At 34.5% G+C, this 25,226-nt stretch overlaps 1 protein-coding gene across 1 annotated transcript in view; it reads right to left on the bottom strand.

Moving 5' to 3' along the window:
* The window catches only part of DNAH6 (dynein axonemal heavy chain 6), a 233,739-nt gene that overhangs the window by 200,137 nt on the left and 8,376 nt on the right, over window positions 1-25,226 (bottom strand). Inside the window, exons 4-10 of the mRNA XM_025050893.1 lie at window positions 24,479-24,732; window positions 12,384-12,651; window positions 6,579-6,713; window positions 6,375-6,474; window positions 5,580-5,697; window positions 4,260-4,428; window positions 1,934-2,050 (exon numbers count right to left, since the gene is read on the bottom strand). Coding sequence (XP_024906661.1) covers window positions 1,934-2,050; window positions 4,260-4,428; window positions 5,580-5,697; window positions 6,375-6,474; window positions 6,579-6,713; window positions 12,384-12,651; window positions 24,479-24,732 — 1,161 coding nt within the window. The remainder of the gene's footprint in view (window positions 1-1,933; window positions 2,051-4,259; window positions 4,429-5,579; window positions 5,698-6,374; window positions 6,475-6,578; window positions 6,714-12,383; window positions 12,652-24,478; window positions 24,733-25,226) is intronic.

Here is a 25,226-nt window from a genome sequence, read left to right as displayed (position 1 = left end):
TGTGGAGTCAAACACAACAGGAAAAAAATTGAAAAATATTAGATCAGGTATTAGGAAGCCATAGGTAACCCAAGCAAGAACAATGTAAGATGTCAAGACTTAGGCATATTTTCCTTTAGACTAAGCTCCATATGTGTGTGTGTGTGTGTTTGGAAAACTAAATAGGAATGCATGTTAAGGTTAATGACCAAAATAATAGTGAGAAAAATGAGAAAATTCATGAGTGACAGTCCTGTTTATACTGTAGTTGACTAATTTGGAGTTACATGAAGTAAGATCTTATGTATGTTGTGAACACTTGTACATGCTGATTGTGCCCAGAGCTTGGCCTACAACTTTACATGTAAAAATTAAAAATACCATGTGGGGAGTAAGGTCGTACAGTAGGAAATAGGGAAGGTGTCAAGGTTTCCCAGGCCTGTCACTTGAGGCTAAAGGAGAACAGCCAGCTGCTGTTGGAGAGCATCTTCTTGTGTCAGCTGCTTCACAAGGGCACCTGCCTTCCAGGTGAAGGACAGGAATCTTCTAGCCAGAAGGAAACATAAAAGTCCAGTGCCTCTTGGTGTGGAGCCTCCTTAGTGAGGCTCCAACCACAGAGACCTCAGTAGTCTGCTTGTCCTTGTAAATATTCTAAAATAGCCCATCTGATAAGTTACAGAATCATAGACTGCTGGTATTGGAAGTAACCTTAAAACTCAACTGCTTTCTCATCTTACAGATGCATAAACTTAACCCCAGAGAGGTAAGTGGTTTCCCAAGGCCAAATTGCTTATTAATTGTAAAGCGAAGTTTAGAATCTAGAGAGCCTGATTACTAGTGTTTTTGTGCCACAATATGCCAGCCAACAACAGAAAATATAGACTCCAATTGGTTTACTAATTTCTGCATGTACACAAATGTGGAAGGCAGAATTCCACGATGGCTCCAAGATTCCCTCCCTCTGGTGTACACGCCCTGTTAGCCCCCTCCTCCTGAGTATGGGGACGGGGGCTGTGAATATGATGGGCTGCCACTCCTATGATTAGGTTACATTATATGGAACATTGAAGAGATTTTGCAGATATAATTAAAGGCTCAAATCAGTTATTTGACATTGAGTTCATCAAAAAAGTGATTATATGAGTAGACCTGACTGAATCAAGTGAAAGCCATTAAAGGAGGGATTGGGCCCTTCCAGAAGGAGATTCTCCAGTTGGTCTTGAAGAAACAAAGACCCATATTGTAAACTGCTAACAGAATTGGCCACAAGGCAAGAAGCTACAGGTGCTTTCTAGGATCAGAGGGTGGCCTCCAGCTGACAATGCTCAAGAAAACAGGGACTTCAGCCTTACAGCTGCATAAAGAGAAATTTTTCCAACCACCTGAGGAAACTTGGAAGTGGATCCTTTTCCAGGTAACCTGTGAGGAGACCTCATCCCAGCCAATGCCTGAAAGGCGCTTCGAGGGGCCCTGAGGCAGAGGGTGAGCTAAACAGTGTCCAGACTCCTGACTCACAGAAACTGTGAGATAGTAAATGATTGTTTTTTTAAGCTGACAAATTTGTGGTAATTTATTACATAGCAATAGATAGCTAAAACAACATTTTCTTAGATGCAGCATACTTAAAAAGATTTCCAAAAATAGTACTTATAACAGTGATTTCTTGGGCTCATATTGAGAGAGGCCTATAATCAATTCTAAATTTTGTATAGAATATATTCTCTTGTTGGTATCCCTACCAAGCCCCTGATATGTCCCGAGTTAAAGGAAATTTGCTAAACTGTAGATAGTTTTTATGCAGATGTAATACTGTGCACAGAACAAAGCTTTCTCTTTTTCTAATGATCATTTTGGAGGAGTGACAACAGCAACACTGCCAACATTTGATAGTAAACAGTTGCTTCATTTACCAAAAAAGTGCTTATATATGGATGGTACATGAAGAAACACACACCAGAAAGTCCTCCACAGAAGGCTCGAAGAGTAGTGACTGGACTGTCAAAATCAGTTCTGTGAGGAACATGGGGATGAGAGATTCATCGTCTTCCTGCTTTTCCGTCACAGAGGGCCCCTGGAATGAGCACATTTGCAGTGTTATAAAGATACGAGTATCAGAGTGTTAAACAGAAGATCTCTGTATTATTACAAGAGGCACATAAACTTAAGCTTAGACAATTAGTTGATTTTATAATGTTGGCATGCCTTTCAAAGATTATTACCATAGAAATTTAAAAACAAAGGCAGATATTGAAAAACTGCATAACAATGTAAAACATCGCTCTTTGAAAAAACACTATAAATAAAATGGAAAGGCAAGCAACAAACTGGAAAAATGTATCAGTGACGTATATAGCAGATAGGAGGTTGATAATATATAAATAGAAATATAATTGATATACTCAATAGAACTATATAATCATAATATAATAATTAATACATAAGTAGAAATGTACTTAAAGAGAAAAATAGGCCAAGGGCATAACCTGACATTTCTTAAAAGGAATATACAAAGGATTAATCAACCCTCTCCTCTTTCTCTTCCTCGAGATAGTTTATTCATTAATAACATTTATTATTTACTGTGTGTCAGGGAGTGCTAAGCAGTCATATAAATTCCACACCAACCATATGTGGCTGGTATCATTATTAATCTCATGAGAAAACAGAATCTGAAAAAGGTAAGACATTTCATCCAGGACACACTGGTAAGTAAGAGGCAGACACAGATCTTTCTGATTACCACACCTATGTTCTTATCCCTGCACTGGGGCAGCAATAAAAGAACTATAACATTAAAAAGCGGTGATATATTACTTTACATCCATCAGATTGACAAAGGTAAAAATGAATGATACTATCTAGTGTGTATGTGGGTAAATGCTCATTATCAAACATTGCTAGGAAGGTTGTAAATTGACACAAAACTTTCTGGACAGTTATGCATCAAAGCCTTAGCGAGTGAACATATTTCTGACCCAACAATTCCACAGCTAAGAATCTCTTCTAAGGGGAAGAATCAGAGATGTGTGAAAAATGTACAGACAAGAATGTTCTTTGCATCAGTATTTGTAGTAGTGAGAAAGTGATCAATATTAGAAAATTATTTATTGTTATTTACAAGATGTATAGCACATTTCTATGTGAGAATATTATATGATATTGCCTTGGGAGATTTTTCATAACATATTGCTAAATAGAAAAAGCAGGTGATAAAGCATTAAGTAAAGTATAATATCCATTTTCCCCTTGGAAATAGTTATCTTCGGAGAGCAGAGGATGCTTTTCTTTGTATATTTCTGTGTTTTTCAAATTTTCTGCTCTAAGCATATATTACTTTTATAATTAGAAAAATAAATATTACTTTTTAAATGTGATAGTATTTAGAAAAAGGAGGAATTGAGAATATGGGTGGAGAAGAAGTAATGAAAAGGAGTATGCAACTAAAATTCATCTTTTGGATTAAAAGGAAACTATAGCAAAGAACATTAGTCCTTAAACTGGATGGTTGGGTTTCCTGGGAAGGAAGTTAAAATATGGAGGTTAAGAAGCTAGCTAATACCAGGTAAGCATGTTTTGCAATGTTTTTAGGTATCCAGCATGAAGCTATTATCCAGATTGGAGTCAGGGAAAGCTTATTGGGAAATGTGGATATGAGATAATATGATTTCTCTTAGCTATGCTAGAATACACAGTCAAATTTGTATCCCTACATCTCAAACATCTCAAATTACTCTGTGTTTCTAAGATGACCTTCCTCCCAAGAGGCAATCCAGTCAAAGCACAAAGGCTTGCTTCCATGATTTGCTTCTTCTAACTTCTAAACCATTGCTTATCTCTTCCATTTATACCACCTTCCCTGCTTCTCTCTGCCAGTTAATGCCCATGATGACCCCAAACTACAAGTTTTTTGGGAACAAGGATCCTATTTATGCTTTTCATCACTACATACCCAACACCCAATGTACGGATTGGTACACCCAATGATAGGATGGGTACTTAAGAAATAATTGTCAAATGAACACATAAATAATCTTTAGCAAATTCCTATGAGAGAGACAGCAACATTTAGCACAGTGGATGCTTTATTATTAGATATTTGTTGGTATGCTGATTGTCATTCTGCCATTTCATATGCATATGGTAGGCTTTGATTATACCGTGAAATTCTCTAGCATTTCTCCCATTTTTTCAGTACACAGAAAATAGCATAATCCATAGTGCACAGTAAGCACCCAATAAATGCTAACCAATGAATTTTCTTAATTTTTGTCTGAATATACCTTTTTATCAGTGACTTCAGACTTCTCTTCAGTAATCCATTTCTGAATGACATTTGCTGAAGGTGTTCGTTTCAGCTTGTCAGTGAGATAATTCAAAAGAGAGTTAACGGAATTTACTGTTAGGACGTGCATTGTGTTCTCAATTAGATAGTCATTTAGACGAATAAAGCTTGAAAAGAAAAAAATACAGCTTCAGTTTTCTATATTCACTACATATTTTTGAAAGTGACTCTAAAGCAAATATTTAAAATTTAAAATATCATAATTTCTCTTTTAATTTCCATTTATATTACAGTATCAGAGATTTATTGTCCAGAAAAGTTGTTCTTGGACATTTTTCATTTTAAAAAACAAGTATATTCAAATATATAGCATCAATTTAGTTAGGTGTTCTAACTATTCAATAGGATATTAGTGAGCAATATATTTGTTAAGGAAAAAGCACCTAGCTCATCCAGACAAAAGGGCCATAAGATTTTTTAAAGATGCTTTAAAAAAGAAATCATTAAATATACATTATCTATAACTTACATTCTAAAGGTAACTGTGTGACATATTTGCTATTGGATAAATGTTCTTTTATGGCAATTACTAACCCAAAGATGCACATTTTATGTTTCCTTACTTGAGTACTTAGAATGCAGGCTGAGTCAGCAAGACACTTAAAATAACCATTTATTCTGGTTAAGTGGAGCCCAAGGAGCCTCTGGTACCTGTAGGCTTACAAATGGTGGCCTTAGGGACTGCTTCACTGACTTCTGTTGTGACACAGACATTATGATCATATTATCTCATATATAAACTGATGCACCATTAAGATTTATTAAATAGACAGCTGTAAAAGTTGAGCTAAGTTAATGAGCACTGAGTAACAATAATCAGTGTTTCATACTACCACAAACATTTCAGGTAATGCTTGGCAATTTTGTTTGCAAGAGTTATCTGCAGTAATGAGGCTTTAGAATGTGGGGCAATGAAGCTGTGTACAAATCTCTGTGTGCCTGATTTCGTATCTATCCTACTCCAGGCAGAGCTGGAGGGAAACAAAGCTGTAGAGATCAAAGAGGAGTTCTTGGCCTTGGACATGCCCTCCACTCTCCACCAGCTCACCATTCCCAGCAGCTGCTTTCTTTGGTGGGGGGCGGGGTGGGGTGGGGTGGGCATTGGAGGGGCAGGCTTCCGGGGTATGCATTCAGGTTACCATATCCTCTAAATCCCTCATCACTATTAGTGAATTCTACGATAAAGGTTTTAACTTTTAATAAAACTTGAGAATGATGGATGCCCCAATTTTTCTTAAAAAAAAGAATGATCACTTACCATGTCAGCCTTACACAGTGATGCCTTTTGCTGGCCTGCTCTGTGTATGTCATTTTCTCAGAGTCTGCATAAGCAGACAAGTCCAAGAGACCTCCACTCTCTGGCACTTTACCGTAATCTAAGAATAGCAGAAGACAACATCAAGAATTATGTAAATATTCCATTTTTTCCAATATGGATTAAAAGACAAGTAAAATTCTTCAAAAACAACAAAATACCTTGGTACATGAGGTATTTCAAACTCTAGAAAACACTCCAGTTATCTAAAGAATTTCACATCAAAGAATTTCAACTCAACAAAAGACTGTAGACAGTTTATTGACATTCTTTTTAACAGGATTCAATCGGTGTGCCATGCCATCTCTTCCCCAGAAACATATTTACCCTCATTTTCCACCTGCATTTTAGTTTTCTTTTAAAGTCCATGCCAGGTGGGGCCGATCCTGAGATCCACTCAGTCCCTTAATTTTAACAAACCTATTGCTTGTTCTTGTAGGTTGGACATGTCTTTAAGCACAGAGGCTCTGAGTCCACTATAAAATGCTTGTGAAATAAAGATTCTGTAACCAATTTAGAAATACTATACACGAACAGGGGTAATGCAAGGAAAATGCACTATTGACTGTTTTTGTTCTTTTAAAATATACATTGAATTTATAATCTAGCAAGCAAGTTTGGAAGAATTGAAAAAACAGGATAATTATTTAAACTTAAGAAAAGTAAAAAATTAATATTTTAAAAAGCCATCACTTCTGACCTATTAAAGTTTTTTCCCCTTCCTACCCTTATACATACACTCATCAGGAATAAATCCTGCAGCACGCAGAGAAATGAGACATGCCTTCCTGACCACGCCTTTTGCCTCATTTCGAAATTCTTCTAGGCGCTGGGTCACCTAAGACATTAACGAGATGTATAGTTAGTGGTACTAAAGTAGCAATAATAGAAAAAAATCTTGAAACTAATAATAGAAAAAAATCTTGAGACAAAATTCTTTACCTCTGCCAGCCGTATGACTTGTGCGGCCTTAAATTCTTGCAGGGTGTAGGTGTGACCTTTTTCAATATGGCAAAGCCCCATAAAACTCAATTGATAACACAGTTCATTTATTTTAAGAAGAGCTGGTCGCAAATACTAAAAGAAAATAGGAATATATCATTATTTAGTTAAAAAACCCATCTTTTAAAAGTATAAAGGTATTTGGAAAGCAAGGATGTTTATTAAGAAAAATAAATAGCTATGTGAACTTTAGCCACAACTACGAGTGCATATATTAAACAGGAACACTTCTGAAATGTTGTTCTAAATTTACTCTTTGAATTACCAGATTTCATTTGTCTAAATTTCTTTCTTTTCATTTTGAATATGTCTTTTAGCTATGAAATTGAGGGCAAGGAACAGAGTACTTGGCAAATCTTAAATTTCACTAGATTTGTCCAATGGCTACTAAAAGATTCTTGGTGTCACCTTTAAGACTACAATGTCTAGTCACTATGATAATGGAGGGGCTCATCTATTGATCTAAGAGGCTATGACATAGAACAGAGACAAATTTAACTTTAAATTTCCACTGGGTATAAAGTTGCTGAAAAGAAAATTCGGTCACTATTAAAAACCTGTCTTGCAAGGTGAGCTGGAGAATAGTGGATGTATTTGTGAAATTCTGCTATATTATATTAACTTAATGTTCTCCATACCACCATCATAAATGAGTTGTAGGCTGTTGGCTTCAAAAGCACATGTTCTAAGAATATTCCAAGGCCATTCATTCTGACTTCTAATCTAATCAAAGGAAGAGCAGTTACATTATCTAAAGTTAACATTAATTTATTTATGTAGGACACTGGTTTATGTGTTCTATACTTTTCTAGGAGCTTCCAAAATAGGACAAACAACAGTTATATAGACCAGTTAGTGCTTTATTAATTCTACATACAAATAAAGGGAAGGTATAATTAGTAGAGTCCTAAATGAAGACAATTTTGTGAGAAAACACCTAGGAAGTCATATAGTCTTTAAGGTTAATCTCATAGGGAAATTTGCATAATAAAAAGGAAGCAAAAGTTTAGAGGCTGAGTCTGTGAAATGAAATAAGATACTAAATAAACTAACTTGAGTATAAGAGTAAGGATGGGGCAGTGAAACAAGAAAGTTCAGAGTACTCTGGAGACAGTCCTTGAAACAAAAATATAAGTTCCATTCAGTAGAGGAATCCAAGTTCTAAAGCAGAACTGACATTGATGGTCTTCTAAAAAGTGAGAGTTTGACAGTAGGGAATTTTTTGGAAGAAAAAATATATAACCTAAGAAATTACTTTAGCTTAACCTAAACATCTGGCTGTCAGCATAAAGGACAGATGTGAAAGCTGTTGTGAATAGAAAAGAGATTAAAGGTGTTTTGTACCCCTCCGGGTTGTTTCTGCTGTTAGTAATTTTCAGACGGATCTGGATTAAGTGGTTCACTTTTGGGCTGTTATATTAACAGTGCCCATTGAAGGAGAAATGGATTAAGCCCCATTTTAAGTTATTAACAGGACTGTAAAGGAGAATTTGTCACCTTGATGGTGGTTTTTGATATGTAAAAGACTGCAGTAGCTATAATTTTTGCTGCCCAGGACACTTTCTCTGACCTACCTACAATTCTTCTGGTGATAGAATCCCTCTTTCTTTTGGAAAACTCATTCCCATATGGTTTTGATAAGGATGACACCTCACTTTCTTTATCACAGGAATTAGGAATAGGCACATATCCAGCCTTATCTTATCAGAGTACTACTAGCTGTGCAGTGACTGGTTCAGGATTGGGCATGTAGCCAACCTGAGCCAAGAAGTGTTCTCTCCAGCATCTCTAGTAAGAGATATTCTCTTTTCATTAAAAGAGTCAGCAGTAACTAAAGCTACAAGTGGTGCTCATTCTAAGAGCCCAACAGAGAATGAAACAGAGACAGAAATATAGAACTGAAAGATAGAAAAAGGAAAAAATAAAGATAACAAGATATTATTTGAACTTCTATATTCATCCAGGCATAAGGGTATTCATTCACGCCCTGAATTTCTTTATTACACGAGCGTTTGTTTGTTATTATTGTTGAAGCTCATTTAAATTGAATTTTTGTCAATTGCACTGGAAATAAGTGTCAATAATTCAGAGACGGAAAATCAATGTTATTCATCTGGGAATTGGTGACTAGGTCAGAAAGCCTATGAGGAAACATTAGAGACTTTGGAGGATAAGTGCAGAAAAGCTGCATATGCTATAAAAAAATCTATGAAAATCAGGGTCATGCAGAGGTACTATTTTTGGTTAGAATGCAGGAACCCTTTAGATTTGCTAGTCTTGCTTTCACTATGGCATCAAACCTGTAATTTGCCTAACCCGAGTCATCAGAACATCTGGGTGCTCTGTATAATTTAGCACTTAGAGAACCCACTGGAGCTGTAGGTCTTGGCCCACTCAGAGGCTCTGGGCTCAAGTTTCTCATGTACATTTCTGACCTAGTACAGAAAGGGCTACAGCAAAAGGGACATTCCTTCATAAGTGGAGGAACAGTTATGTAAACCTATGAAATTAAGAGTGGTTTGTCTGCAAAGCAATGACTGACTAAAAATAAAAAATGAAAGGAACTTAATTACAAAGGGACATTCAAATTAAAACAAATGAGTGACAGTACTTGAGTGAATGTGAAAAATAACAAAATTGCCTGAAAGTATCACATACAACAAAATTACACATTATTAGAAACCTGCAAAATCATCAAGTATCTAGCAGGTTAAAATCATGTGCAACATTAGATAACATTGAAAAATTAATACTAAATATACACTTCAGTCCAGAGAAAAGTGAAACCTGGAAATGTAGGAGAGTAGAAGACACTTAAAAAAACTAGGCATAGTCCCAGATGGCTTCATTGATGAATTCCACCAAACATTTAAAAAATATTAATGCTAATGCTTCATAAACTCTTTCATAAAACAGAAGAGGGCATATTTCCCAGCTCATTCTATAAAGCCAGTATTATCCTGATAACAGAACCAGACAAATATCCCAAGGGAACAAAAACAAAACTGTAGACCAATCTTCCTTATGAATATACATATCCTCAACAAAATGCTAGCAAACCAAATCTAGAAATATATAAAAAGGATTATACACAATGACCAAATATGATTTATCCCAGAGTGCAAGGTTGGTTTAATATCTGAAAATCAATTATTGTAATAAATCATACCAATAGAATAAAGGGCAAAAATTACATGAAAATATCAATAGATGCAGAAAAAAGCATTTGACAGCATCATAATGGCTTCATGATAAAAACATTCAACAACTTGGAGTAGAAAGGAACTTCCTCATAACATCATACTTAAGCTTTCCCTCTAAGATCAGGAATAAGACAAGTATTTCTGCTCTACGACTTCAATTTAACAGAATGTTCTAATTAGGAATTTAGGCAAGAAAATGAAATACAAGCCATCTATATTGGAAAGGAGGAGTAAAACTGTATTTAGTTGTAGATAACATATACTTGTTTAGAGTATCCTAAGGAATATGCCCATGTGCGACTTAAGCTTTCCCTCTAAGATCAGGAATAAGACAAGTATTTCTGCTCTACGACTTCAATTTAACAGAATGTTCTAATTAGGAATTTAGGCAAGAAAATGAAATACAAGCCATCTATATTGGAAAGGAGGAGTAAAACTGTATTTAGTTGTAGATAACATATACTTGTTTAGGGTATCCTAAGGAATACGCACATGTGCGCAAACACACACCACACACACACACACATACACACACAAACCTGACTATTAGAGTCAATAATTAATTCTGGAAGCCTTCAGGAAATAGGCTCTTTATAAAAAATAAGTTATATTGCTATATTTTAATTACAAAGGATTTTAATTACAAAGGAACATTCAAATTAATTACATATACTATTTATATATTCTATACATGTACTATATATAAAATAAAAAATCTAAAATGAAATTTAAGAAAAACAATTCCACTTACAATAGTATCAAAAAGAACAAAATATTTAGGAATAAAGTTAGCTAAAGGAGTACCAAACATATACTCTGAAAACTACAAAACAGTGTTGAAAATATTCAAGATCTAAATATATGGAAAGGCATTGTATGTTCATGGACCAGAAAAGATAATACTGTTAAAATGACAACAGTTTCAAAAATGATCTACAAGTTTAAAGCAATCCCTATCAAAATCTCAACTGGCTTTTTGCAGAAATTGACAAGCCTATCTTAAAGTTCATGTGGAAATTCAAGGGATTAATCACTTTGGGACTATACTAAAACCACTAAATTGTATACTTTAAATGGGTGAATTATACAGTACATGAATTACATTTCAATAAAGTTAAAATGAGGAAATGTAGGCACAGGTGCTAATAAGACTGATAACCAAAAAATTCATAAAAAGGAAAATTTTAAGGGCAGCTTCACATTTCTCTTTAACTCAGGGTAGGGGAACCAGCACTCCCATCCCCCATGTACACAATTAACCAATTGTAAATATAAAACTAGTGGTTAAGTGTGTGGGTAATTATAACATCTAATAGATATTTAAGCCAACACAATAAGTCTGTTAGTTAGGTCAATTTAAGATTAAAAGGATGAGAACTTAATAGTCTGCTAGAAAGATATTATTAAGGACAAAACACTATTGGTATGAATGGTAGACAGAGAAAATGATAACTCTCAGCACATAAAACAAGAGAACAAGCCTTAAGGATTGATAGAGGTAACTTTAGAGACAAATATAGGAAGAACTATTTTATATACCAAGTAGCAAATTTATGAAATGTATAGTGTCCAAGACATGGTAAAAGATGAAAGGTGGTAAAAAGGTAGTAAAACAGGTTCAAATGATTGATGGATCCTTCATGAAATGAGATGTCTAGGGGTTATGTTTGATATCAGGAAGGATTAGAATATTTTCCACAACTCAGAATGCTTAAAAGAATGGATGACCGAGATGGTACAACTTATATATTTGTTTTGCACTAGTATCTATTTAGCCTTTAAAGTTCCTTTATTGTTTGACTGTCGTTTTGATAATAATCTTTCAGATTATTATATGAAAAGCAAATGACCAGTAAAAAGCAAACTTGAGGCTTCTGATTTGAGAGGGTGGTGACTCAGTGTCATAGAAATAGACAGCCGAGAATCCAGTACTCTGAGCATGACACTGATGGTAATTCCAGTTCAACCCAGGGGCCAAATAGAACTCTAACATAAGTTGAAATCAGTGAGTGCGTAGAGATTTTAAATATGGCTACACATTCTTTAACAGTAACTTTTCCCAGAATTACCCCATCCTCCAAAGTACATATTAAGTTTTCCCTACTGTCTGAATCCAAGGTAAAGGAAAACATATGATACATTGGGAGGTACTGGCCTATGAAAACAGCCCCCAAATTATTTTGGACCATAAAGTCCAAAGTGTCTCAAAGATAAGAGGAGTAATAGGGGTTACCTCCAGTCTACTCTGCTCAAAAGGACATACAACTTTCCTGATCGTCAACAAAGAGAGTCATGAATCCTAACCTCTAAGGCTGCATCTAATCAAAGGGGACCTGTGCAACTCTCATACTTTTGCATTTTGCAACCCTAGTTAAATGTAGAAACTCTCCTAGACTGCCAGACACTTAAAGGAGGAAAATTGTGAATTCTCTTAAAAAGATGAAATACTCTATTTCAGGAACAATCTATATCAACACCTATAACAGATCCACACTATTTTTCTGTGAATAATTCTTTTAAAATATGATTAATAAATACATACATGATTGACAATGAACAAATTATTTTGTAGAGATTTTCGACATCCGCTGATTTTCTTGGAGCGCACATTCTTCTTCCATACATTAAAAGCTTTCCATTTCCGGAAAAGTGAAAATATAGGAATCTTAATGAGTTCTCTGTGATATAGATATTCCTGTTCCCATCGATCAATTTCAATAAATTCAATGTCGTCATTATAAATGTGTGTTATTGCATTTTTGCTAATAGTATAGTAGTCATTTTTATTGATGTTCTCATAACTTACAACTCTGTGAACAAATAAAAATTCAGGACAAGTGAATAAAGTATTCAATACAAAATTAAGCAATTACATTACTTTTTGTTTTAAAGAGATAAAACATTTCTGGAAAACAAATATTTAAAATTTTTAAAAATTCCGACAAACTACTTTTAGATTGAATAAATTACTCAAGGAAAGGAGGGGAGATGCTTTTTAACAACAATTGGACTTATTATAGCTCTTAAAGGTTTTTACAAAAACAAATCAATTATAGATTTTTAAAACATAGTAGCCCTATATGAAATCTACCTGGAAATAAGTTTTTATTTATTATTAACTCTTTATAAACTATTCAATAGTAATAGTGTAAAAGTTTTACATTAACCACATTGATAGAATTATAAGATCAAAGCAAGAAAATATGAATTTAATAAGTTTAGAATTAAGACCCAGCTAAAAATATGTCCAATTTATCACATAACAAAATAATTATTATTGAGATTTTTTTTCAAGATATCCTTCTTTCAACTGTCATCAAGAGCATTCTTCAACCTTGTGCGTTCTAGGGAATAGATCAAGTGAAGAAAAAAGTAAGACTGGAATAAAAACGGGAGTAGAAATAGGAGAAGGAAACAAAGTAATGAGAATAGAAAGGGCTAGTTCTCTAAAACTTCTTATCTTCTTATCATAAGAATTTACCTACAGGCACAAATATATTTTCCATAATTTTAGTATTAACATTGACATATTGTATGCAACTTTGACTATTTATTCAATAGTAGGACATATGTGAAATATATTATGATATAGCAAGTTATTAAAATATATTTAGGAATCCAGAAAAATAAAATGTATGAAGATTCTATGGTAGTTTAGAATAATAAAAGTTAAGTGCAAATTACGTATATTAACAAAGATTAGATGGGAACACTTCAGTGAAATCAACTGTACCCACATCTATGTTCTCTGCTGGTCCTTAGCTCTGCATTCTGAACCTCAAGGTCATGGCCTTTTAGCATATATAGCCTTCAGTCATCTGTGAAGTCCTTAAAATTGTTGTATGTAAACAAATTTATGTACACGTGTGTGATAAGTTTTGAGGGAATTAGAACAAAATTCTCATATGCTTTGGGTCTGTTGATCAAAAAACTAAAGACCATTGGCATAAATCATTTTCAGTTTTCCATTTTTATTTTTGTTTTAATAAAACTAAGTTTAAAAATCTATCTTTTTTAAAAAAATTAGGGCATACAGGACCAGAATGAAAGCAAACCCAAACCTAGAGCTGTTCATGTGAGCACACAAGGGAAGCTGTGGACAGGGGACAGAGTCTTGAAGGTCACTCTCCTACTTCAGTGCTGTAATGGGAAAAACGTCAATCTGTTCAGCTTTCACTTGATTCCACTATTTGACTCTTTGTGTTCTAATTAACTCACATCAGAAATGTCTAGGAAAATACCAGGAATTATATGTTGCCGGTGCAGTATATGGAAAACATTTAAAATGTTTTTTCTTTTTTCTTTGTTAAGAGCTGAAGATATATTTGGGACATTCTTGAGGTGATTCTCTCCAAAATGTGAAATCTCAACTTGTCTCTGAAATTGTAATCAACTTCAGATGTTTCATTAACATTAGTCATCAAAACAACCTAAAAGCAAGAAAAAACAGTTGACTATGGCCCTAGTGCACATCTGGAAAAAATCACTCTGTGTGGGTTGATCTGCTATTAAAGGCTCTCTAGGTAGCAGGTGTAGTCCATGATGTTCACTTTTAAATTGGTGCTCAGTGCCACTTAGAAATCCTTTTTATTTATATTTTCCTACCTACTCAAGATCCTCATTCTCAAACCCCTGAGCCTTTACCTCCTCTACACATCCCTACTCTGCATGGTGCAAATGCACACACACCAGTCTTTTTCAAAGATTGGATCACCAGCATCAAAATCTAGATTTCTGGGTGCAACACAGAATCAGAATCCTTACGTATGAAACTCAAGACTATAGTTTAATAAGTTCCCTGAGTGATTCTGATATACCATAATGTTTATGAACCACTGAACTTTATTGGAAAACAAACAACAAAAAAAAGAGTGACAAGGTGGGCTCTCTCATGTACCTTCACTAGAAAATGATCATACTGTGTTTTTATCTTCTGAGTGTATCTCTCATGATTTCTTCCAAAGAGAGATGGAGAAGTTTCACCTCACTTTTTCTAACTCTCCTGACTTTTGGCTACTTTTCCTCTGCATTTAAAATGTGCAGAACTTCTCTTTAATTTGTATAAAGCTTCCCTTTAGCTAGTAGAAAGCTTTTTTCTTGACCCTGCTGTCCAATTAACTTAAAATCCCACGTCTTCCTTCTCTTAAACTTCCTTTATAGTGGTATGTGCCAGTTGGCCATATCCTCCCCATCCGTTCCGTCTTAAAGTTTCCAAACACTGGTCTCGTTCTTTACTACTTTAATAAACATCTTTTCTCAAAGATGAGCAGGGAACTTCCTTCAAGCTCAATCCAGGTGGTAAGTAGAAGGGGCAGCATGATCAAAAAAAAAAAGCTTTGCAAGAATTAAGAAAGCCTATGCAGTTCTCAGTAATCCTATTCTCTTTAGACTTTCCAGTTCATTACTGAACTTGGACTTCCGTGCTTTGCTCCACACTCTCCACTTCAGAGCACTTATCCATTTCAGGAATTGATCCACCACTCTTATGCTAATAACTGCCTTATTCAGACTTTCTTGGTATTCAGGATTCAGCCTCACACTACGGCTGCCTCTTGGGTAGTTATTTTTGATGTCTGTTTCATCCAGATCTTTGAGGAAATATCAGAAAAAAATAGGCTTTCTTTAAGACCTAAAATAAGAACTTGATTTAAATACAAGGGGCAGCATGATCAACTTTGCTGATAAAAATTCCTACTTTGCTGATAAAAAAGATCCAATCAATTAAAAAGAGATCCTTAGATAGTTAACAAATCAGACTAAGATGAATGTCTTGAATAAAATTACATTTAGCAATGTATTACTGGGGAAAAAGTATCTGTACTGTTTTCTTGCTGTTCAACATGGAATCAGAGTCCCTTGTCAAATTATTTTACTTTAGAATGTGTCTCTATCCAAATGAAATAAAACTTAGACTCCAAGACTTCTATTCATTTCTAAAAGCATGTGTATCTTATCTGAATCATATGGAGAGAGAAAATCGCATCACCCTTGTGGTGGTCATAAATTGTCCTGTTGGTGTTCATTTCAGATATAACTCAAAGTATACTTACTAGGGTTCTAAAAAAATATTTTTCCTTCTGGAATTAATTCCTCAATTTTCCAAAACAGTAAGATCTCGATGTGATTTGTTATTTCAAACAGCAGCTTTATCTGTTGTTATACCGTGTAGTGATTGAAAATGCTTCTTTAAACCAGTCTACCAAGGCTAATATTGCAGAAACATCATTTGTGTCATAAGACCCTTCTGCTCAAGAATTTTGAATAGCCTTCTATTGCTTATATCATTTAATACAAATTATTCTGTCAGCTGTTTGTGGCACTCTCCCCCGTCTCATATTAGTTCCTTTTTGTCCACAGAAATCACTTTTTAGTCTGGGTGATTTCTGTATCATATCCATCCTAGGTTGTATTTGAATGTATACATATGTCTGTTCATCCTGTTCTCTCTTCCCATCTCTTATAAATTTCTGATTTCTACAGCAAGGGAGTTCTTTCTTATCTGCTTTAAGGTAGTGGAGTAAGTTAGATAAGCTCATTTGGCCCTATGCAAATACAAGTTCTCATTATTTTCATTATTATACAATTTTGTTATAATATGAACATATTTATTGGATAAAGATAAGCAAGGAAATGCCTAGAAAATATTAGCCATTTCCTGAGTTCTGCATTTATAAACCTTAATCTATGTGATGATGGTCAATATCATGATTCAATGAGTTTAGATCTAACCTGAACTAGAGAAGAGAAATGGCTTGCTTTGCTTCGGGTTTGATTAACCAGAAATGGTAAGATATTTGATAAGAAACTCCTTTTTACCTATAAAATTAAATAAAGACATAACTAATAAGAAACTTTCAAGTTTCTTCAACAAAAAAGTGCTCTAGGGCCAATAGTTCTCAATGTACAGCCCTTTGAACAGCAGCATGTAGGCTGCATTCCAGACCCACTGAATCAGAAACTCTAGAAATCCAACAATCTTTTAAAAGTCCTATAGGGCTTCCTAGAGAACTGCTGCTCTAAGTCCATGGTGTGCAAAGCTGGTTGAATATTGGAATCATCTGGTGAGTTTTAAAGTATTTCTTTAAAAAGCTCAGTCTCCACCACAGACCAAGTAAATAAATCTCTGGGAATGGGATCTGGGTGATTCTAATTAGCAGCCAAGGCTGAGAACCACTGCCCTGGGTTCTTCAATTTTTTTTTTTTGTATAAAATTAAATCATCCCTTATTAAATTGTCATAACCTCAGACAAAACAGGCTTAGAAACTACCTGAGAACCAACTTGATCCCTTAGAAAGTAATATGGTCCAAGCCTAGTGTAAATGTTTATATGGTCCCACCAGCCCAAGGCACGTAATTATTATTCACAGAATCTTAATCATAGCAGATATCTTACGGCAAAGGGTTCCTTGGTTACACAAGACAGAAATGCGTAATTAGCATTACTTAATTTACAGTTTTTTAATCAGCGCAATTGACATTTTGGACCAGGCAATTCTTTGTTGTATGGGGTTGTTTAGCAGCATCCCTGGCCCCTTCCCGCATGATACCAGTATCACCAATCTCTCCAGTTATATTAACCAAAAATCTCTCCAGACATCTCTGAATGTCTCTTGGGGGACAAAGTCTCCTAGGTTGAAACCAGAGATTTAATTTAATGTTTCTCAAGCTTACATGATCACAGAATTTTTTTTTTTTTTTTTTACTGTTTACTTATCACTTAGATCTGATGTTCCTGGACATACACATTGAGAAACACTGAGGTAGAGGAAACGCTGTCTTCTTTCTTGGCTTTCTATGTACTCTAAAGATGCTTAAAATTTAGGGAGGGCTCTGCCATACATTCTGACTTATCCATTAAATTCTAATATTTTTAAATCTGACATTGCAGAGTATTAAAATTGAAAGATGGGAGTATCAGACATTATTCTGAATTTTTACCTGCAAATCACAAAACAATATCAAATCGTAGTTATGTATTTTTTTGTCATTTTGTTTTAGGTGGGCTGACCCCTTTTAGTATTTCCTGTAGTACAGGTCTTGTAGTGGAGAATTCCCTCAATTTTTGTATGTCTGGAAAGGTCTTTATTTCTCCTTCATATCTAAAGGAGAGCTTTGTTGGATACATTATTCTTGGCTGGTAATTCCTTCATTTAATAGTTTGAATATTTGATTCCACTTCTTTCTTGCTTGTAAGATTTGTGCTGAGAAGTCAGATGATAATCTAATGGATTTTTCTTTATAGGTTACTGTCTTTTTTCCCCCTGGCTGCCCTGAGAATTCTTTATTATTCATTTTTGATAATTTTAATATAATGTGTCTTGGAGAAGGCCTTTTTGGGTTGAGATAATTGAGTGTTCTATTGACTTCTTGAATTACAAACTCCAGTTCATTCCTTAGATTTGGGAAATTCTCATCAGCCATTTGTCTGAAAATGCTTTCTGATTCTTGTTCCTTTTCCTCTCCTTCAATAATGCCCATTATTCTTATGTTTCCTTTCCTGATGATATCAGCTAGTTCTTGTATTTCTCTTTCATTATTTTTCATTCTTCGCTTTCTCTCTTCTTCCTTCTGATTTATTTCTAGGTTTCTGTTTTCAATATCACTGATTCTTTCCTCCATTTGCATGACTCTATTTCTCAAGCTTCCTATGTCATTCTTCATCTCTTTTAGTGCTCTTCATCTCCAGAAATTCTATTTGGTTCTTCTTTTTAGGGGTTCAGTTCCTTTCTAAAAAACTCATTCTGCTGATCTAGTTGCTTTTTCAACTACTAGAATTGTTAATATGAATTATATTGCATCTCATTGAGTTTTTTCAGAAGTACAATCCTGAATTCTCTGTCGTTTAAGTCACATATTTCTATGTCTTTAAGCTTATTTTCTGGTGATTTTTCTTTCTTTCTGAGCTGCCTTGTCACCTTGGTTGTTTATGGTGTTTAATGGACTATTTTCTGCCTGGACATTAATGGAAATGTATTCCATTTCTTTTTTCTTTTTTTCCCCAGAAAGATTTATTATATAAATGTCTCTCTTTAGCCTGTTGCTAAGAAGGTGTTTTTCTTTTAGTTTCCAGTAGGTGGCATCTAAGTCTCTTGGATTCCTGCTTTGAGACTTAATGCTTTTTTTTTCTTATAAATATTCAATCATGATTGCTACCTTCAGTCTCAGTCCGTCAGTGTTAGTGACAGTTTCAGCAGCGTTTGCTCAAATTCCCCTGGGGTTCCACAGTGTTTGGTCTTGGAGGATATGGGATGGGGTGCACTCTGGGTTGGAAGATAGGGGTTCTTGTGACTTAGTCTCACATTTTGCAACCACAGCTGGTAATAATCAGCTGCTGCTTCTCTATCATCCCCAGTTTGCTTTCTGTCCTGATCCTTGGGCACTGCCGCTGAGTGGAGCTCAGAGATCTCTTAAACAGGGCTGTTCAGGGAACCTGCCATACCTTCTCTCCTCCCCCTCCTCCTGCAGGGAGCTCCTGCTACAAGAGGCAGCTTCTTTATTCCTCCTAATCTACCACCCAACTCCTGCAGTCCTGACATCTAGTAGCTCTTAGATGCAGATCACTTGCTCAGATGTGTTTGTGTGTAGGTTTGGTATTGTTTGTTGAGTTTTAGATGTTCAGCTTATTGTTACTTCAAGGGAAGAGATCTAGAGACATCTCTCACTCCACCATGTTTCTGACATCTGACAATGATTTTTAACAATGATTTTTACACTAGAGAACCATTTTAAATATCACTTTTCCAAAGTTGAAATCTTGCTTTGAATTCCTAATCCTCAGCAGTATGTTTGATTCTACGTTCAAATTGCTCTTGTAATTTTTTAATTAAGTTCATTGAGGTGCTCCAATGTTATTAAGTAACCCAGTTGTGAAACCAAGAACTATCCTTCACTAAATATGCAAAGTTGAATTATTTTCAAAATATTTTCCAATTATTGAAAAAATTCTTTGGATTCTTAATGCACTTACACCTGGAACAACAAAAAGTGGTATTCTGCTTGTATTTCTTTGTAGAAAGCTAAAAACAGAAGGTTATGTGGTTGCTTGGATTTTATTAGAGCCCATTTTGATAATATTGTTTATTGTAAAATTCATAACTGTTGAGAAACATTTACATATTGAAGTTTCTTCATGAATAAATAATATATTATTTGAACCTCAGGATTATCAGAATGAACTCTAGATAGAATATCCATTTTTAAGAAATATTTCCATAATATCTCATTCACCTTGAATATTTATTTCATCTCCAGTAGCCTTTTTATTTTCCTCTTCACAACAAAATTCTTCCAAATATTTCATTTCAGGGAGTCTAAATAGTGCTGTTATCTAGCAGATATTAATGCCTGTAGATTTATTAATGTGCAATAATACTTTTTTGTTTACAATACTACTTGAATAATGTGCTGGACTGTAGTAATCTTTGTCATCTAACATGCTAATCTAGTGGTATTATTTATTGTTTTACTTTGGTTTTTTGGTTCCAAATAGAGTAATAAAATTTCTAAACAGGTAGGTAAAATACCAATTCTACAATAGTGAGCCATTCTAACGTTAAATATTAATTGTGTGTTCTTGCAATACAAGCTTCTTGAGTTTACTGATTAGATACTAATCTAAAAACAGAATTTGGTTTCATATATTTTTCTTGCACATGCCTTAAAAGTTCAAATCCCTTTCTGGGTATGGTAGACATCTTTTGATAAGGTGTTGATGTAGCTTGCTTGGCACTGCTGATTCACTTGATAGCATTTTCATACAAATGAGATATTTAAGCAAAAAGACAAAAATATTACTGTGGTTCACAAATCCAAGTTTGAGATAATGCTAACTATATTGCCTAATTTCTAATCTTTTTTTTTTTTTTTACTATTGTGTTTATCTTATAACTTCTTTTCTTTTCTTTCCATGCATATCTTTCCATAGGAGCCTCAGTAATAGTACGATATGTCTCTGTTTTGCTTACTTTTTCTTTTTTCTTAATCAGAAAGACAGATTATTGTCCTAGGTGTAGAAATTATGGAAAATGTTTCCATGGTTTCCTCATTTTGGTGGGTAGTGAAGACATTATTTGATAGGAAACTCAGTCCCATGTGGATCTCACTATCAAGTTTTATCTTGACAGGCAATAGAGCATAGAAATTATGAGCATAGCTTCAGAAGGCAGACCATCGTTTACTTATGGTACTTATTATATCACCTGGGGCAAATTACTTAACTGTTTTGGGCCTCATCTGTAAAATAGAGATGATAACTGTATCTCTCTTAAAGTATTACTCAGAGGTTTAAATGATTTACTATATATAAATACTTTGCCTAGAATGTAGTAAACAATAAATCATTATCTTTTATGACGTAAAATGTGATACTTCGCTTTGGTGTTCTCTCATAAAGCAGGTATATAACCCAACTGTCTAGCCAACAGCTTCCCACTATACCACATGGCTGCCCCTCAATTATAATCACTCTTTTTTAAGGTCTAAGTTCTAAAAATATATAATAATTTGATCTTGACCAGTCTCGTTCTCTGTTCTTTATGTTGTTTGTGATCTAGTTCCTGGTCCTTTACCCAGTTCCTCCTCACTTGCCCCAGACTTAACCAGAGTCACCATTATGCTCCCTTGCTGGGCAAGATGGTCTTCAGCATGTAGTTTTGTACTTACCAGGCTGATATTCCAACATATTTAGACATCTCCTTGAAGCTTATTCTTGACAAAATTGTTATGTCTAACACATACCACTAAATTAATTCTTTAGAATAAATTTGAAAAATGCAACTATTTTCTCACTTAGAGGGACTGTGGTAGATATAAATGTAGTGAAACTGCACATTTAATGTATTTTACTACACTTAAAAAGTATGTAAAAACATTATATTTTATCACATTACTTTTAAAAGTTTTGTATAACATGTCCTCAGCCTGTTGACCCAGTATTTATTACTTTTAACTTCCAAATTGGCTGCTTCCAGCTATGTAGCATGCAAATCATTATCTTTACTTATAAGGTTTATAATCTTTGGAGCTCAGGCTAGGGAGGAAAATTTAACATCAACCCTAAAATGCAATAACAAACTGTGATTTCAACAATTTTTAAGTGAGACCTGGTATATTACTATAAAGCACTATTACTGTCAGTCCAAATATAAAACGTCAACTTGATTCTTTGAGTAGAAGTGCTCACTAGTCTAGAAATACAATTTTGTACAATTTTCCTAATTGTACAAAAGCAGTTTCTAGTCTCATCTTCAATACAGGCAAACCTTAGAGATATTGTGGGTTTAGATCCAAAACAATGCAATAAGACAAATATTGCCATAAAGAAAGTCATACAAATGTTTTGGTTTCCCAGTGCATAGAAAATCATGTTTACACTATATTGCAGTCTATAAAGTGTGCAATAGCATTATGTCTAAAAATAATGTGCACACCTCAATTAAAATATATTTTATTGCTAGAAAATGCTAACCATCATCTGAGACTTCAATGAGTTGTAATCTTTTTGTGGAGGTCTTACCTTCAGTTTGTAAAAAAAAAAAAAAAACCCAAGATATCTGTGAAGCACAATAAAATGAAGCACAATAAAAAGAGGTACACCTGTACTTCATCTCATGTTGGTAAATAGATGAAAATCAATTTTACATTTGGCAAAATTTTACTATTCTCATAATATGTAATAAATATCACAAATGGTACTCTTTGATATCTTGGATATTGGATGATTTTTCTGAAGAGAAAGCTATGAAAACACTTTTCATATTAAGAAATGTGTTTAAAAAAATCATCAAATAAGCCATTTTCCAACAGTCTCTATTTAAGTTCTCTCCAAAAACTTATTAAGAACTAGAAAAAGATGTAGTAAGGTAGTGGAGGAATGACAATATTATTAAAGGAATTTTTTTTACATCAAAGGGCTTCAAATTTCATTATATGTTCATTTTTCCATCTTAAAAAAAAAAACCAAGCTATTTCTCTCATCTTACAAAAAACTCACTCTGACCTCTATTTTACTTTCATCTACCACCCCATTTATTTTATATCTTTGGCATCCCCAAACAAATATTTTCAAACCCAAACTCCTATTCTTCCCTGATGAATGGATTTCATCCAACCTTCTGTGTCTCAACTCTGTTGTTCAGGCAAATTCCTCTTGTTCAGGCAAATGAGTCATTAAAATCATCCTGGACTCCTTTCTGGTTGTCCAGTTTGCATAGAGTCCATAAAAACACCCTGTTGGCTGGATCTTCAAATTATCCCTAGAATTTGACCCATTTCTCACTACCTTCCACCATCACCACCTGGTCTACCTCTCACTTAAATAAGTACAGCCCTTCTAATTGGTCTTCCTGTTTCAATTCTTGCTCCTCAAGTCTATTCTCTACACAGTAGCCAGAGTCGTCCTTTTCAAAATGTTACTCAAATATTACACTTCTTTGCTTGAAATCCTTCCATGGTTCTCCATTTTTCTCGGAGTAAAAGTGAATGGCTGGCAAGGGCCTTCCGGATCTGTTCCCTAGCTGTCATTCACTCTACTATAGTCAACACCAGCCTCCTCTTCATTTCTTGAGCATGCTTACCTTGGATATCTGTATGCACTTTTCTGCTGTCTGAAATGCTCTTTTCCCCTCTCCCCACCACCACATAATTCACTCTCTCTCATCCTTCAAGTCCTTGTTCAAATGCCAGCTTTTCAATGAGGCCAATCCTGACCACTCTGGTTAATTCACAACCTATTTTGCAGAATTCCCAATCCCCTTTGCTCTACTCTACTTTTTTCTAGAATACTTATCACCTCCTAGCATTCTATATAATTGACTCATGTATCCTGTTTATTATTTACTCATGTATCATGCTTATTATTTATTATTGTCTGCTAAAATGTAAGCTCCACAAGTGCAGCAATTTTGATCTGGATGGTTCATTAATATATCTCTAGCACCTAGAATAGTTTCTGCTATAAAGTGGGTGCTCAATACATTTTCCTGAATAATTGGATTTTCATAAGCATCTCTGTTCTCTCTACAAATTATTTCTCACTCCTGTTAAGCTCTTTTGGATTTATAATAAATCTATCATTCTAAAATTTAGTTTTTCTTCTCCCCAGTAGGAGAGCTGTCCTTAGTGTTATATGATTCAATCAAAATTACTGTGCACGGTAAGGGAGAACAAGAGAATTCCTAGAAAGTCTTTTTGTCTTCGTGCAGCAGAGAATGGGGAAGGTAGTTCAAAGAATTTGGCGGCAAAACTAAACTATTACTACATTCAAGGAAAGACTATCTCAACAACTGCTGTCACTTGAAATTACATGAAATCATGCATTCTCAACTTTTCATACATTGCTCTCTTCTTTTCTCAGTAATCACAAAATACCAAAACTGTGTTTGTAATATTGATCAAAAATAGATGGTATTATATAATATATGAGAAGCACAAGTATACTACTCCAATAATTGTTAATGTCTATAAATAAATAAAAAATAAATAAAATTATTTTTGATTAAAATTAATTTATCATTGGATGATAAACAAACTTCTCTTTGATTGTATTTATCATTAATACCAAATCAATTATGGATAACTTTTGCAACAGTATATGTAATTTTTAATGTTAATGAATTACTTTATAAAAGATAACTTACTTCAGATTATATGTATCATATTCAATGGAAGACTTTGGCACTGCAGGGATCATATAAAGAAATCCAAGATGTTCATTTTCACGTATTATTTTAATGATTTGCAAAGGATTACGAATGTTGGCTTTAACGACTTCTTCCCGGTCTTGGAAAATGTACTTAGGGTAAGTTGTGGAACTAGTTTCATGGAGACCTCTTCTTCCAATACTGGCACGTGGCAGTGTAGGAGGAGAGTGAGAGAACACCTCAGCAGAGGGCTGTTTGATTTAAATAAAGCCAAATATTAAAAAAAAATAATTTTTGCAAAAAAAAAAATACTATGCAAAATGATGAAATATTAGCCTCAACGACCAATTACTATACTGCCTAAGATATCCAGGGATCAAAGCAAGCATTTTGGAACTGAAAATTTTCAAACATTTGTTAGGCAGTAATATTCCTTCTCAGTACTCCCTATCCAGATGCCCATCCCCTTCCCATAAAACAGCCCAGTGTCAGATCCTTTTGCTGTTCCCTCCTATACTTCAATGTGTATTACATCAAAATACTATCAGCTCTCTGGTGTTCATGGACGCCCACCTTCATCCTTGCTCAGATGCTCTGCATCTACCCTGATTGTGGCCTCTCTCCGCAACCTCTTCGCCTTGTTTTGACAACCTGATGCTTTTCAATGAGTGAAATTTTAGAAAGTTGTAATCATTAACTCATAATAAACTATAGTTTGTCTGTGAACGTGAGGGGTGGTTACATT

The sequence above is a fragment of the Pteropus alecto genome, unplaced genomic scaffold (assembly GCF_000325575.1).
Source record: "Pteropus alecto unplaced genomic scaffold, ASM32557v1 scaffold117, whole genome shotgun sequence".
In the NCBI taxonomy this organism is placed as follows: Eukaryota; Metazoa; Chordata; class Mammalia; order Chiroptera; family Pteropodidae; genus Pteropus; species Pteropus alecto.
This window is presented reverse-complemented; position numbering and strand designations above follow the sequence as displayed.